Source organism: Nicotiana tabacum, chromosome 2 (assembly GCF_000715075.1).
Source record: "Nicotiana tabacum cultivar K326 chromosome 2, ASM71507v2, whole genome shotgun sequence".
Classification (NCBI taxonomy): Eukaryota; Viridiplantae; Streptophyta; class Magnoliopsida; order Solanales; family Solanaceae; genus Nicotiana; species Nicotiana tabacum.
The window spans coordinates 120,720,753-120,738,113 of NC_134081.1; the positions used below are offsets into that span (position 1 = coordinate 120,720,753).

The 17,361-nt window shown below is 37.3% G+C and overlaps 1 protein-coding gene across 1 annotated transcript; it reads left to right on the plus strand.

Annotated features, from left to right (window-relative positions):
* Positions 1–11,534: 11,534 nt before the first annotated feature.
* Positions 11,535–16,616, plus strand: LOC107771577 (uncharacterized). The gene is made up of 7 exons (XM_016590983.2): positions 11,535–12,083; positions 13,446–13,593; positions 14,094–14,285; positions 14,764–14,892; positions 15,346–15,515; positions 15,790–15,920; positions 16,219–16,616. Exons 1-7 carry the CDS (start codon positions 11,852–11,854, stop codon positions 16,312–16,314), a joined length of 1,098 nt encoding a protein of 365 aa, XP_016446469.1. The 5' UTR covers positions 11,535–11,851; the 3' UTR covers positions 16,315–16,616.
* The last annotated feature ends 745 nt before the right edge of the window (positions 16,617–17,361 follow it).

Below are 17,361 nucleotides of genomic sequence, written 5' to 3' on the forward strand. Positions count from 1 at the left end.
GAGAATAGCCCGAAATGATGTATCAATAAATAACAACAAAGACTGAGATATGATATGCAATGAAATGAATATGAGTGAGTATAAATTTTCGTTTTAAAATAAATATTTCACAATAATATGACCTCTGTGGGTCCCAATAATACTGGCACATAGCCTCAACATGATTTTTAATATGCTTTTCAGCTCAATTTCTTTAACTCATAAAACCGCATGGAAAATGCCAAGATCATTTAACTACAAAATTCCACAGAAACAATTATGTCATAATTTCTATAGTGTACGCCCACACACCCGTCACCTAGCATGTGCGTCACCTCCCAATAATTCACGAAATATATATATTCAGGGTTCATACCCTCAACTCCAACATTAGAAGAGTTACTTACCTCGAACAAGCCAAATCCAATGTCGAGCAAGCTAAGCAATGCTCCAGAAATTCCATTCTGCGCGTATCAACTTCTAAACAGCTCGAATCTAGTCACAATTAATTTGATTCAGCTCATAAAAATTATAGGAATTAATTCCGTATCAAAATATTAATATTTTCCAAAAATCTGAAATTAGGCCCCAAAAATCATCCGTGGGGCCCACGTCTCGGAATCTGATAAATCTCACAAAATCCGAACTCCTATTCAACTACGAGTCCAACCACACCAAAATTACTCAAATCCGACCATAACTCGGCCTTCAAATCCTCAATTTAAACTAAGAGGGTTTTCAAACGTTTCCAACTTAATTCACCAATTAAATGATAAAAATAACCATGGATTCGGGTAATTTAACCAATATTGAGTTAAGAACACTTACCCCGTTGTTTCCTTTGAAAAACTCCCGAAAATCGCCTCTTCCCGAGCTCAAATCCGTCAAAAATTGAAAATGGGACTGTCCAGACCTCTCGTCTTCGTGAACGCGACAGGTCCCTCGCGTTCGCGAAGCACAACTCGACTGCCAACAAATTTAACCTTTCACGAACGCGACCGTGGCTTCGCGAACGCGAAGCTTTGCAAACCTTACCCTTCATGAAAGCTACCACGACTTCGCGAACGTGAAGTTTTACCAGCTCAGGCCTTCGCGAACACGACCGCCACCTCGCGAACGCGTAGAACAAGGACCCGGGGGTCCCCAGTAGTCTCACTCCTCCAACACCTCTCACGTGTTCGTGATACATGCACAAACCATACCTTTACGTTCGCGTCCTCCCCTTCGCGGACGCGAAGAACAAAACCTCACACTCAGAAAACACTCTTCGCGAACGCGAGGGCCCACTCACGAACGCGAAGGAGAAAATCAGAAAAAATGCAGCAGGAGATATCAGCAATCTCACCAAGGCCAAAAATGATCTGTTAACCATCCAAAACTCACCTGAGCCCCTCGAGACCTCAACCAAATATACCAACAAGTCCTAAAATATCATACAGACTTAGTCGAACCCTCAAATCACCTCAAACAATGCTAAAACCATGAATTACACCCAATTCAAGCATAATGAACTTTGAAATTTCTAGTTTCTACAAACGACTCCGGAACCTATCAATTCACATCCGATTGACCTCAAATTTTGCACACAAGTCATAATTGACATAACAGAGGTATTCAAATTTTCAGAATCGGATTCCGACCCCGACATCAAAAAGTCAACCCCCGGTCAAACTTCCCAAAAATTCAACTTTCGGCACTTCAAGCCTAATTCCACTACGGGCCTCCAAATAATTTTTCGAACACGTTCCTAAGTCCAAAATCACCATACAGAGCTATTTGAATCATCAGAATTAAATTTCGAGGCCATTTACACATAAGTCGACATCCCATCACTATTTTAACTTAAGTTTTAAACCTTGGAACTAAGTGTTCCAATTCATTCCAAAACCTCACCGGACCCGAACCAATTGCCCCGGCAAGTCACACAATAACTGTAAAGTACAATTTGAGTAGTAAATGGGGAAACGGGATTGTAATACTCAAAATGACCGGTCGGGTCGTTACATTTTAAGTGTGGGGTATTGATGTGTGGCTATAATTCCATAGTTTCGTATATTATTTGCCTTGCATTTTATATGCTTTAATGATAAACTACACTTTAATTGTGCGTTACAGAGTCTATTTTATGTGTAGGTGAATTGAAGATGAAAGTAGAGCAAAAGGAATACTTAAAGTCTAAAGTGTGCTCGAAAACAGCTGAAAAGAAGAAAGAAAGAAGTGAGCAGCCTACGAACGAGGAAGCTGGCGAAGCCAGGCCTAAAGTGGGCGTTAGAGCAGGCGACGCCAGGACTTTAGCACGCGTTAGAGCAGGCCAGGCGAAGGGTAAAACGAGGTCTACCAGGCTTTGGGGATGGCGACGCCAGGCCTGGGGCGAGCTCAAGCTAGCAGTAGGCCTCGCGAGGCCAGGTCTGGGCGTGCACATTCCGAGTTTTAAAGACTTATTTCGTCTCCTGGTTTGACTAGGACTTGGCCTACACATTTAGGTCTTTTCCTACACATATAAATAGACCTGAAAATGCCACTTTTGAGGACTTTTGCAACCGGAGGCAAGGATAGCTCGTGGAACAACCGTTGGGAGTTAGACTCATCGATTTCTACATCCCTTTATCCTTACTTTGTAATTTAATTACGCAAAATACTTTGGATATTGTGACTATGAGTATGAGTAGCTAAACTTCTAATCTAGGATTTTGATGGAACCTATTGGAAGATGATTTTCATGTTATGTTAATATAGATTTGTCGTAGTATTTTCTATATTTGTTCAACTATATTATTATTGTTGTTGATTGAAGGGACCTCAATCGACTGTGCCTATTTAGTGTGTATTACTTGGGAGAGAGTGCATATTTAGGTAGTTGTTGAACAACATTACTCCTAACGTATACGAGGGATCAATATGAAGGGTTTAAAGGTGGGATTAGGGATAACAAAACCTTGATGCGATCCGAGTGAGCCGTAATTAATGCCAGCTAGCATAATTCGAGATAATATATCTAGTAAATTGTGGTAATTACTTAGGAGAGAGTTAAGACAGTCAGAGTGCTCTTGATCGATAGAGAAGACTTAGGCAAATTTATAGAAGGCGCAGCGAAAAGGATTCCGACAATAGGGGAAATCATAACCTTAGATCATTCCAATTCTTGTCTACAAACCGTAGTAGTTAGTTATTAATTGTTGCACTTGAATTACGTAATATTTAGTTAGTAAACATCCAGATTGTCACTTAAATATTTCTGAAGATTGATTGCGTGAGTTCGTGCGAGTCTAGTAGCTGTGTTTGATAGGTTAATTCCCTGTGGGATTCGACTCCGGACTTATTAGCCAGAATATATTTGCAATGACCGCTTAGTCCTTTTTATAAGGCATAGTTGGGCGTGATCAGGTATCGCGGAATAAATAATTACACGGTTTGAGGTAAGTAACACTTCTAAACTTGGTTCCAAGGGTATGAATCCATGAATTACATGTTGTATGAATTGTTTGGAGATGACACACACGCTAGGTGACGGGCGTGTAAGCGTATATCATAGGGATTATGACTTAATTGATTCCGTGGAGTTGCATAACCAAATAAATGTCATTATCCGCACATCTTCCACGTGTTAGAGAAATTGAGGTGAGACTCATATTAAAGATCATGATTTGGCTAAGATCCTGAACCTGTGGGTAATACCAACACTGGCGCCGTAGGCAAAGCAGTCTTGAGCTTCTAAAAGCTCAACTCACACTCGTCTGACCATATGAATGTGGAACCCTTCTAGGTCAATTTGGTCAATAGAGATGCTATAGATGAAAACCCCTCCATAAACCGACGATAGTAACCTGCCAAACCCAGGAAACTCCGGATCTCTGTAGCTGAAGTAGGTCTAGGACAATTCTGAACTGCCTTAATCTTCTTAGGATCCACTTTTATGCCTTTTGTCGTTACAACATGCCCAAAAAAGGTAACTGAGTCTAATCAAAATTCGCATTTTGAGCATATAACTGATTATTCTTCAAAGTCTGAAGCACAGTCGGAAGATGTTGCTCATGCTTCTCTCGACTGCTGGAGTAAATCAAGATGTCGTCAATGAATACAACCACAAAGTAATCCAGATAGGGCTTGAACACCTGGTTCATCAAATCCATAAATGATGTTGGGGCATTTGTCAGCCCAAATGACATCACTAGAAATTCATAATGTCCATACCGAGTCCGAAAAGCTGTCTTAGGGACATTAGATGCCCTAATCTTCAACTGATGATAGCCAGACCTCAAGTCAATCTTCGAAAATACCTTGGCACCCTGAACCTGATCGAATAAGTCATCAATTCTCGGCAACATATACTTTTTCTCGATAGTAGCCTTAATCAACTGCCGATAATCTATACATATCCGCGTTGAACAATCTTTCTTCTTTATAAACAACACTGGTGCACTCCAGGGCGAGATGCTAGGTCTAATGGATCCCTGATCAAGCAAGTCTTGTAACTGCTCCTTCAATTCTTGAACTCCGGCGGGGCCATATGGTATGGTGGAATTGAAATGGGCTGAATGCCCGGAGCCAAATCAATACAGAAGTCAATATCTCTGTAAGGTGGCATCCTTGGCAAATCTATAGGAAATACTTTTGAAAATTCGCGAACAACTTGTACTGAGTCCATAGAAGGAACATCCGCACTGGGATTGCGAATATAAGCCAAATAGGCTAGACACCCCTTCTCGACCATATGCCGAGCCTTCATATAAGAAATAACCCTGCTGGTAGAATGACTAGGAATCCCTTTTCACTCTAATCGAGGCAACCCCGGCATGGCAAAGGTCACCGTTTTGGCGTGACAATCCAATATAACATGATAAGGCGACAACCAATCCATACTCAAGATGGCATCAAAATCTACCATATCAAGAAGTATCAGATCCACGCTAGTCTCAAGACTCCCAATAGTAACCACATTCGAATGATAGACATGATCTACAATGATAGAATACCTCACCGGTGTGGACACGTGCACAGAAGCTCTCAAAGAATCAAGAGGTATAACCAAATATGAAGCAAAGTAGGAGGACACATAGGAATAAGTAGATCATGGATCAAATAAAACTGAAGCATCTCTATGGCAAACTGGAACAATACCTGTGATCACGTCATCAGATGACTCGACTTCAGACCTAGCTGGAAAAGCATAAAATTAGGACTGGGCCCCACAACTCGGAGCTACATCTATGTGACGGCCTCTAACTGGTTGTCTTCTACCTCTAACAACCTGACCTCTACCTCTAACTGTCTGACCCCTACCCCTAGCTGGTCGGGCGGGCGGTGGAGTAACCGATGCCGGAATGATGGCACGAGAATCCTGCTGAGATCTGCTGCTCGACAACCTAAGGCAATGCCTCCTGATGTGACCAATGTTTCCACACTCATAACACCCATCCTACTATCATGGTTGATGAAACTGAAGCTGACCCGACCGTGTCGGATAACTGCCATAGTGACTCTGGAGTGGTGGTGCACTAATAGAAGCTGAATGTGCACTGAATGCTAGCTGTCCAAGGTAAGGAACATAAGGACCTTGACTCCGTGAAGCACCGTGAGAAGTCTGAAGTGCTGAATAAAATGGCCTGAGAGGATGACCCTTACCATAAGTACTCCTGCCTCTAGACGAGGCACCTCTGAAATTACCGGAATGATGGGGCCTCTTATCTGACACTAGCCCTCTCTCCTGTGAAAGAACCATCTCGATCCGCCTGGTGACATTAGCAGCCATCTGAAAAGAAATCTCACTCCCGGTCTCCTTGGCCATCTGTAGCTTGATAGGTTGAACGAGTCCATCAATGAACCTCCTCACCCTCTCTCTCTCTCTCTCTCGGTAGGAAGCAGAAGAAGAGCATGACGGTCTAGATCCACAAAACGGGTCACATACTGAGTGACTGACATATTGCCCTACTGGAGACGCTCAAACTGCTTGCGGTAATCCTCTCTCATTGTGATAGGGAGGAACTTCTCTAGAAATAGCCGTGAGAACTGCTCCCAAGTAAGTGCAGGCGAACCAACTGGTCTAGTAAATACATAATCTTTCCACCACCTTTTGGTGGAATCAGTCATCTGAAATATAGCAAAATCAACCCCATTGCTTTCGACTATCCCCATGTTCTGCAATACTTCATAGCAGCAGTCAAGAAAATCCTGTGGTTCCTTAGAAGGTGTACCACTGAAATGGATTGGAAATAGCTTGGTAAACTTTTCCAACCTCAACAAAGTCTCAGAAGACAAAGCAGGCCTATCACCGACCTATGGTGCAACAACTGGTTGAACTACCCCGACTGGATGGGCTACTGCAGCCTGATACTGGGGAGTTGTCTGTGAGCTGAAATGGCTAAAATAAATTTTGTCTAGTCAAGGAGTGACTTGCAATTATCCTATTCGTCTTCATTGTGACGGTCAAGCAGCATTCCACAAAATCAAAAATCCAGTCTTTCATGAAATAACCAAACATATTTAACTGGATTCATGACAAGATAGTAAATGAGAACATTCGTACCAGCTTTGTGTCTTCACATTAGCAATTGGCAATTCTTTACGAAGGCATTGGGAAAATCTCAATATGTTTCTCTCTTATGCAAGTTGGGCATTTGTAATCCGCATGCAATAATTGAGGGAAGGTATTAGGCATGTATATGTTATATATATTTTATGATGGTGAAGCATCGGTGTGGTCCATGGTGTAACTAGAGGTGAAGCATCGGTGGTCCATAGTATAACTAGTTGTTCTCCATATATGTTTAGGACTATTTTTTTTTATATTTGTTAGGACTAGGGTTTACTATTTGTATAAAAAAATCACCCGATGATTGAGGGATATCCATATTTTGCAGAACCTCAATATTGCGAATGTCTTCAGCCTTGACGTACATTTCTAATATTTTTATCATAAGAAGTTCCCAGTGTTCATCCGGAGTCCTCAAAAAATCTGCCAGAGTTATATCGTCTTCGATGTTAAACTCAACATAACAAGAAACCCCTTGCGGAGTAACAGAATGCAGATATCTTCCGGTTACTTTAATATTAATCGAACGTTTGTTCACACTCTTTTTTTAACATAACAACTATACCAATCTATCATACTCAATTGTAAGTGGCAACTTAACATGACACTGTGGAGAACAACTATAGCGTACTGAGTTATTCTCCACCACAACCCCCCCTCCAAATATAATGAAACCCTAATTTTTCGATCATCGGACATTATGACAAAATGCAAAATAACTTAACGAACAAATATTTCGTAAGACCTGAATGGACAAACGTGTCGTTAAGGTATAGCGCGGCGAATAACCGTAACCGCGCTATATATAAAATGGTAGTCTATTTTTTTTTAACCTATTTTTGTCATTTGAGTCCAAAAAGACCATACTTTGGTTCCGGACTCATCCAAATTTTATATGGATTAAACTTAATAAATTTTATATGTCTACAATTTGTTCTAAAATTATGACACATTTTGTACTGAACTCCTAGTGATTCGTTGGGATTTGTGTCAAGCCCATCCATTAGAAACTTTTTGCGATCTGCCAAGACATATGTACTAAATTTCTGATGATTCGGTAGGACTTAAGGCAAACTCATCTGTCAGGAACTTTAGTGGTTTTTATACTAAATTCCCGGTGCTCCGCAATGAGTTGTGACAAGACAAGTCTTTTGGCATCCATTAGGAATTGAACTCTAACTTTAGACTATGGGTGTCAAGGGGTGGGCCGGGTTATTAGAAAAGGAGACCGATCGGTTATCGATTTCCAAATACCGATTTTATCAGTTCCGTGCCTGGCCGGTGAAAATTTGAACCGGAATGATTTCGGGTCTAAAGGGCTGGGCCGGGCCATTTTTTTTGTAGTGTATTTTAATTTTTGTATAACTATCGTAATTTAAATTAAGATAAAGTAAAAATGTAAAACATAAAAAAAATCTTATAAAAAGAGTGTTTGCATAAATTTTAAATGCTTTAAAATTCTTATATTTGAATATTTCATTAAGAATTTAAGATAATACACTGAAGATGGAAAAAACTTTAACTTATAATTTGCAAGTTCTTTTTTTAATTCAAACTTGCAAATTAAAGTTTACATTTTACAACAACTAAATTAAAGAAAAAATAGTAAATTCAAATTTGAATTATTAAATATAAATCAAGAACTTCAAAGGTTTTGCATTGCCTTAGTAAGTTCTTCATAATCAATATGAACTTCTTGGCCATCTTCTGGAGTGTTAAATTCAGATGTGCCACTGTGTGTTAATATATCTCCAAGTTTATTGTCTTCTGGTTTATCAACATCTTCACGTTCCTGATTTCTTCGTTCCAATCTAATCCAATCTTTGAAACATACTAAAACTTCCAAAGCATTGTTTCACAATGAGTGACGAGTGTCTCATAGTTGTTGTCTTGCTTGACTAAATGCACTCTCTGATGCAACAGTTGAAATTGGCACATTTAGCACATCCCGATCCATAGCCGAAAGAGCAAGAAATTACTTTTTATTCTCATGCCACCATCCCAACGGTGAAAATTCCTTTGTGCGCGGCTCTGTTTGCTTTTGCAAGTAAAATTGAAGTTCATCAATATTTCTGCTATTGGTTTGAGTGGAAGGAAATGTAGACCAAATATTATAACCATCAAGGCCTTCATTTTTATCCATAGTAGCAGATGCAGTAGAAGTAGTACAATGCATAATAAAATTAACATTGCCTACGTTAATAGCGACATCATCAATTATATTTACATAATAATTATATAATTATTGTAAATAATCATTTAGCTTGTTCATACAACAATATATATCTGGGGTTTCAGTTTGTCTGATCTCCATATAAGTATATAAAATATTAATTAATTGGTGACAATTAGACATCTTAATAGAAGTATTTAAAACAATACCAATTAAGTAAATAAGAGGAATTGGAAAGAAATATTTTTTGAATTTTGCTTGCATTTTTCCAACAACGTCCTTGTATTTTTCTTTCTTCTTAAATTCAGAGAATAAAAAAGAAATTTCAGCTATATGTACTAAAGTCATAGTAACAATAGGGTAATATGCTCCAGAAAACTCAATAGTAGATGTATAAAATTTATGTAAAAATTTAACAACATCATTAATGGCCTCCCAAGTATTAGTTGTTAACATACGGTTTGGATCAGTACAATGAGTATTAGCAACTTCAGTTATCGACAATCTATATTTGTAGCAACATTTTAAAAATAAGTATGTATAATTCTATCTAGTAATAATTTCATCGGACATGAATCTGGTGTTAAGGTTATGTTCGATATACTTAGTCTTAAATTCCCTAATTCTAGATTATCTATTTTTTCCTTGAATAACATCAGTTGCTCTTCTAACATGAGTAATCTCAGTCGAAAATAAATCAAAATCACTTTTTACAATTAAATTACAAACATGACATGTACACCTAACATGAAAAATTTCGTCAAGTGGTGGTTTCAAATATAGTCTTAATATTGAAATAGCGGTATTATTGTTAGAAGCACTATCAAAAGACATACACAATACTTTTTTTATTAAAATTGTAAAATGCAATAATTTCGCAAATAGTAGTACTTATAAAAATACCAGTATGACTTTGATTTTCATTATATTTAAAAGTGATAATACGTTTTTGCATACAATAATTACCATCTATTCAATGACATGTAAAATAATCATTTCTATTAACATCATGTCCAATATCAGAAGTTAAAGAAACTCTACAAAGAAGATGGTTAAACAAATAACGTATGTATGTCTGATATTGTTCATGAAGTCTAAAGATATCAGATCTACAAGTACTTCTAGGGATACTTTTAAATAAAGGATTATAAATCCTTTGAATATACATAATAAGATATGATGAAGAAACAAAAGAAAAAGGTAGACAACACAAAGCAATCATTTTTGCTAACTCCTCACGATCCTTCATTTTATCATATTTCATAAGTCTTTCAATACTAGGGTTTAGAGTTCCTTGATTTTCATCTAAATCAGAGCCCCATTCTATAGGATGAGTAATTCTCATATGTCTACTAAGTGTCCCAGTAACTTCCCCCCCCCCCCAAACTTCCTCCAATCTTATGTTTAAAATCATCTTTAGAAATTTTGCATCTAACTCTATCAGAATTCTCTATTTTCTCAAAATATTTTCAAACTTTACTTCTCCTTCTCCGATTACTAGTCGGGGCTACAAGTGGTCTACTACTAGTGCCACGATCATCACCCCTGCTACAAACTCCAACACTACTAGGTATACGTGGTGTCTCATCTTCAATTTCTAATTCATTATCTTCTATACCGAAATCTTCATGTAATTATTCATAATCTATATTATTATCAGGTGATATTTCAGACGTGTAAAATCATTTAAATTACTATTAGAAGTTGATATAGTACCTCTTTTTCTATTTTTCCGATTACCCCGATTAGCATCCTTATTACAAACTCTTTTTGCAATATTAAACATATTGTAAAAATTTAACTACTAATAAAAATGAAATATGCAAATAAAATATTAAATAAGAGAACGAGTTGGAAGGAGTGCACCGAATTCCGCAATAAATTGAACAATTGATGATTTTTGAAGTTTTGAAATTGAATTTCGCAACTTTGACGTTACCACGAAGAAACGTCAATTGTTCAAAGTTCAAACTTCAAATAATACCATAAATAAAATTACAAAAAAAAATGAGAGCCAAATAGTTGATTGCAATTTAGATGAAGAATGAGAGAATGACAATTGAGAATTTGGATTTGAGAATTGAGAGATGAGTGAAGAAATGAAGAATATTGGGGGGGGGGGGGGGGGATATTTATAGTTTTTTAAAGAGCTAAATTAGTAAATACTAAAAGTGTTATTTTTGAAAACAAATGCCCAAAAGGGCTATTCTTGTAAAATAGCCGTTGGGCAACGGTTAAAATGACTGCTGACCGTTGCCAACTATATTAAAAAAAAATTGATTTACAATCATTGAACCGGTCCGGTTAACCAGTTCGAATTTGATTTGACAGTACTGGTTCTGACCGATCCGATTAACCGGTACCTCTATTCTACCCGGCACAATTCGTTCCCCGTCCCAATCCAGTCCTGCCCGGCCCCCTACCTACCGGTCCTGTACGGGCTAAAACCAGTATGGACCGATCCGAAACCGGGTCAACCCAACCCGTTTGACACCTATACGTTAGACCCGAAAGCTATTTTTGTACAACTTATTTTAAATAGAGTTAAAATTTAAACGGTGGCTCTAGAATAAACTATTTGTGCAAATCTCCCAATGAGATTCCTAAATATTTAACCAAAAGTCTCCAGTTCAAGTTTTGGTCCAAAATTTGAATTAATTGGATTAGTAAATCTCAACACCATGTTAAAAAAACAAGAAAATTAGTGTTAGTGTAATAAAAATATAGAGAGTTGCCTTAAACAAAAACAGGCATAAGAAGCGCATTGCATCATCAAAAGATTGTAAAAGGGAGTATGACTATGATGAGAGGAACTATGAAACAACAGAAAGATACAAAGAGAAAAGGGAAAATGGAGAAATGGCCAATAAACAAAGTTGGCGTTTAGATTTCTTTACTCTGCAGTCCTTGTATGGAAAACCAAAACTTACAAAACAGTTAAATTAATTAATTAACGTATGATTTTGTTGGATAAAATACGAAAACATCCGTCAATTTGACACACTCTAGCTTCTGGCTTTTTGTTGCCGTCCCAATATTCTATTATTCTGCTGTTTCTACTTTATCAAATTAAAAATGGGTTCTTTCCCTCTTCTTATTATCCACATTCAAGAACTCCCATTTCACCTACCAATTTCACTGGAAATTCTTGATATTCTTAATATTGGAAAATGAAGAGGTATAGGAATGGAGAAATATGGGATTTTGAGCAAGAAATGCAGCAGCAGCTTTTAGGAGATGGGTTTTGTGAAGAGAGAGAAGTGATATTAGGATTGGATGGGGATACAACTTGTACTGTCTGTGTTTGTATGCCTCTCCTCCCTTTTGCTGATTCACTACCTGATCCTCCTCCTATCCTCTCACGTGCAGTTGCTGGCTGCTCCAACCACAACTGTGTGGGAGGTATTTACACTTTTTGCCTTTCCTTTTTCTTTTAACATAACCTGAAATATTTTGATATAGACGAAGCATGCGTCGGCTACTTGCATGTTTGGGATTGAGTAATAGTAATAGTAGTTGTTGTTGTTATGTGTTGCAGCACTGGTAGTGATAATAATACAAAATGACATGTTTCAAAAATAACAAAAATCAGAACTTTCTTTCATTGGGATTTAGAGATGTACTATATATTTACCCGAAAGACATGAATTAGATAAAATCATTGACGAAGCCAGAAAATTCAATAAGGGTGTTCAAAACTTGAACACTCTTTGCCAGTGGACTATGCAAGGGGGTTCAAAGTCTACTTTTTTATCAATAACAAGTTAATAGTTTACCCTGTTCAGTTGACCACCCTTGGCGACACATAGCTTCGCCCCAGGATAAAATATAGGACAAGGTAGCAAAACCCAAACTGGAAAACCCAAAAAAGGAAAGAAAGCTAAATGCTTTAACTTAGTAGTATTGATATAGGTGAAGCATGCGTCCCAACTTAATTTGGGATTGAGGCGTAGTTGTTGTTGCTGTTACGTGTTACAGCACTACTAGTGTTACTAATTAAAAAGGAGCTGTATCATAAGTAGCAAAAATCAGAACTTCATTTCATTGGGACTTGGAGATGTATATATATTTCTCTGAAAGACATGAACTAGCTAATAAAGATAGGGTAAGGTAGCAACACCAGAACTGGAAAAACCAAAAAAAAAGGAAAGAAAACTGAATACTTTAAAATTTAGTAGTATTTCAAGTTACTGTGACCCAGAAAAAAAAAAAGGCAACTTCGCAATGCTATGAATTATTCCTTTCATTATACAGAGTTTAAGATGTGAACCTGGGTCGTGCATTATATTACTGAAATAGTTTGATAGAGAGAAAAAAAAATCATAGTATCAAAGTTTAAAATTTAAATGATTGGACAAAATTGAATTCTTGAATATTCTGAAATTATTTAGAATAAATTATTATTCGATGACTGTCAAACATTTTGGGACGTTAAATTGGAAAGGAGTAAGTATTACTTAATAGTAGTTAATACTACTATTCTTTCCATCTTGTGATTCGATTGTTCCTCTCCGTTTTGACTTAACTCTAGTCTAGTAGTCACTAGACTCACTATAGTAGATGGAACCTCTGCATTCACTGAGGAATGAAGTGTCACTACTATTGTTTCACATGTACTTCTCTCTTGGTTTATCTTTATCAAGGAGATGCACCATATATATCTGACAGGCAAATGTTATTCGTTTTCATTCCATTTTCATCTACCTTATTTAAGGATCAGTACTCTGCTGCCCATAGTTGTCACTAATAGATATCTGTTTACAGAAACCGCCGCGAGGGATGCTCTAGAGCTAGTCATGGCTGATGCTCTTTCAAAAGCAGGCTCAACACGTTTCTGTGTACAAGCTGTTTGTTTGGCTGTCTCTGGTGTCAACCATCCAACAGATGAGGAACGAATACTTAACTGGCTTAGGTATGCTCTAGAAAATCCATACTTTCTTATCGTCTTTCCTTTCTATATGCGTTCAGCACTAGTGGCTAGTTTCTAAATGATGTGTTCATAGTGTGCCCTCTGCTGCTACAAGGTGAAATAAAGTGCAATTAGAGATGAGAATTGAGATACTGCTTTCGGTGAATACCTAAATCTATTAAGTCTGTCTGAAAGGGTTGGAAGTTTAGAAAATGATTATATAATCTTAAATGAAAACTTTTTTCTAGCCATTGAAGATGCATTGCGTCGTTCATTGTTCTTCTGGTAATGGGAGATTTGACTTTATAAATCACCATTTGGCACAAGATCTTGTGAGTCGTGACTGGAGATTCTCTTACATTTTTCTTTCTGTCTTAAGTACCTGTCCTTGATCTTTATTTGGATTCATCATGCTCACGATTTTCTTTTCCTTGACTTCGTATTTACTTACACACACTTTTTATTTTATTTTTCTAAACTTTTTTCCATTATTTTTTTTCTAGAGAGATATTTCCCAGCCATGTCCAATTCTTTGTTCAGAATGATGCTGTGGCAGCTCTTGCAAGTGGAACAATGGGAAAGCTTCATGGGTGTGTCCTTATTGCTGGTACTGGAACAATTGCTTATGGTTTTACTGAAGATGGGAGAGATGCTCGAGCTGCTGGTGCGGGGCCTGTATTAGGAGATTGGGGAAGGTATACATGTCACGGCATCACTACATTTGTCGTCTTATTATCATGAGTTAAAGTGCTATTTCATTCTTTTGGCTTCTTCTCCCACACCTTGCAAGTCCATTTTCTACTGTGAAATGAGAGCCAATAGAAGGTATTGCTAATGATGCTTCATTTGGGATATTTGGCTGACAACTAGATAACGATATGGGCACTTTCATCTGAATTTTTTTCCCTTAGTTTGCTGTCTCATATTTAAGCTTAAAGCATTATTAGTGGAAGTTACTGTCTTTGGTTACATTTTCCAAACCTCATACCAGATTCCATTAACAATTGTCGTTTTAAGTTTCCAGTTGTTTATGCTGTCTCAAACTACCTGGCTCTGTAGCCCACATTTTATTTTGAGATATTTTGTTTTCTAAATTTGTCCTATCGATTTACCTTGGCAGCAACGGCTTTATAAACTTTTTTTGGTTGTTGTACTTTTCTTGTTCACATGCAGTGGATATGGTATAGCTGCACAGGCATTGACTGCTGCAGTCAGAGCCTATGACGGTCGTGGTCCATACACTGCTCTTACGTCAAATATTCTACGGAAGCTGGATCTTTCTTCTCCTGATGAGCTTATCGGGTACTTGGTCAAAATTTGAATTAGTAATCTCATAAACTTTTCTTATGAGTCGGTTGTCCTTTTAAGTAAATTATTGCCTCAGACATGAAAAATAGTACCTCATACAGTCAAAATTTGTTATTGAAAAGATGCATGCTCATTTGTGGACTAGCATTCGTTACTCATATTGTTAAGAGTTTTTCTTTCTGGTTTTTGTTTTTAGATGCGGAGGGAACACATTTGAACTTGATACCTTAGATGTCAAAGGAACAATATTTGAAGTATTCACCAGTTGCTGTAGTAAACATGCATAATGATGTTACTTTACAAGCTTATGTTCATGTTGAATTATGAGTTATCCTCATCTAGAATATTATCCTTTTTTTTAATTAATCAGTCTATCATTTCTCATCTCTAAAATCGTGTATTCAGAAGAACTCTTTGGGTCAGAACAATTTTTCATTTGATTCTCAGGTGGACCTATTCAGATCCATCTTGGGCTCGGATTGCTGCTCTTGTTCCAGTTGTAGTGTCTTGTGCAGAGGGAGGTGATGAAGTAGCAAATAAGATATTGAGAGATGCGGTTCAAGAATTAGCTTCGAGTGTTAAAGCGGTTGTTAGAAGACTACGCTTGTGTGGTGAAGGTATGCTGTCAATCGTTAAGCCATTGCAATGGACTATATCACATGAAAATGTTCGATATCTTTCATATCTAAATGACTGTATGTATTTGTGGTAAACTCTCTCTGTATATATTACCTCCAACCACTGATTAGCCTTGAAAAAATTGACTTCATTATCAGAAGCTCTTTTTAGATGTTCTTTTTATGTATTGTCAAACTTGTCTTACCTAAGTATTTGTGCAACATTGTCCCCAGGTGTGACTAACAAGTTGATTTTGAATTGAATTCTCTGTAGACGGAAATGATCCGTTTCCTCTTGTTATGGTTGGGGGTGTTCTTGAAGCCAACAAGAAATGGGATATAGGAAGAGAAGTGATTAACTGCATACACAAGGACTTCTCGGGTGTTCATCCCATTTGTCCGAAGGTAAGTGTAATCTCCCCGAACAGTTTAACTTCTACACGCTGACAGGGTACAAATATTTTTACGCTATCATGTTACGTAAAATAAGATAGGTAACTTGCTACAACTGGTGAAAATACACCGATAGTGTAAAAGTTTTTTACATTATCGATGCCTATAAGTCGAATCCTTCCTAAAAGCTTTCGTGGAACGTGCAAAATGTTAACTGGTTCTGTGAGGATTGCATCACTGTGCTACCGCTTAGCCTAGTACTGTTTCTCAACCAATTAGTCATCTCATTTACTAACTCTTTGGTAATTAGGTGGAACCTGCCATTGGAGCTGCTTTGCTTGCTTGGAACTTTTTGGCTAGATATAGTCGACGAGAGACTCTGAGAAGTGAGACATATTCTTCTTAAAAAGAGTTCAATCAATTGTACAGCAGCAAGGATGAATTGAAGGCCATTTTCAACATATAATCCACAAAGGAAGAAAAGTGAATTTTGTTTGTTCATTTTCTGTTATATAGGTTCTTCTTACTCTTGCTTAGGTTCACATCCTCTCTTTTTGTTTTCCCTGTTATTTGGTATTAGTTAGTAAATGTAACTTGCTTATCGAGATTAGTTATGTTCTACCCCTATTGACAAGGGTTATGTTACCTCCTCCCCGAGGCGGACCCAAGATTTGAAGCTGGTGGGTGCACTTTCGGATTCAACCAAAATCTACTTTGCATATAGAGTACTTTTCACTTTATTGGAACTTTTTATTATGTCAAGAGGATTCAAAAATGTCACACTTGCAATTTTAACCTATCTGCACAGTATAATTTTTTCATTCGTTCAAGCTCGCTCCGCCCCTGTGAGTACACAAGAATCAAGACTATATACTTGGCTGTTTATTACACAAGAACACTTCCAAGAGCTGTTGATGGACGACAATAACCTGAATTTTCATAATTTCCTTCCCACCTGTTAATTCAAATCAAATGCAAGATTAAATTTTCAATAATCTTCTTCAACAATGCAAAATATGTTGTTGGATAAAGTGCAACAACACGAATTAATTAATTTGAACCTACATTCATCGTCTTCTAGAATTTGAAGATCAAGTCGAGCTGATCATCGTGCACATTGTTAAGAGTTGAAGGGTTCCACTGGAATGGAAGGGAGTGAAGCGTTTTATCAGTAATTTTTCTAATAAACACATTAACTGCTTATTATCATTTTCAGTACTGAAAAAAAATTCATTGGCTATTTTCAGTCGGATAAGCCTAATGGTTATATATACACACTTGTATGGTCAATGAAGCTACCAAAATTGGAGTGGAGAGTATATGACAAATTAATTGTGTGTTTAGATTAAACATATTGAAGGAGGAAAAGAGAATACCTTTGGAGACTTATCCTTGTCAATGATGACAGCCCTTATGCCCTTTATAAATAAATCAATAAACTCTATTTGACGAA

Bases quoted from the DNA above. Each gene is read 5' to 3' on its own strand.
- LOC107771577 (XM_016590983.2), top strand. From the start codon at position 11,852: ATGAAGAGGTATAGGAATGGAGAAATATGGGATTTTGAGCAAGAAATG. The intron at 12,084-13,445 runs GTATTTACACTT...ATCTGTTTACAG, and splicing joins CAACCACAACTGTGTGGGAG to AAACCGCCGCGAGGGATGCT. The intron at 13,594-14,093 runs GTATGCTCTAGA...TTTTTTTTCTAG, and splicing joins CGAATACTTAACTGGCTTAG to AGAGATATTTCCCAGCCATG.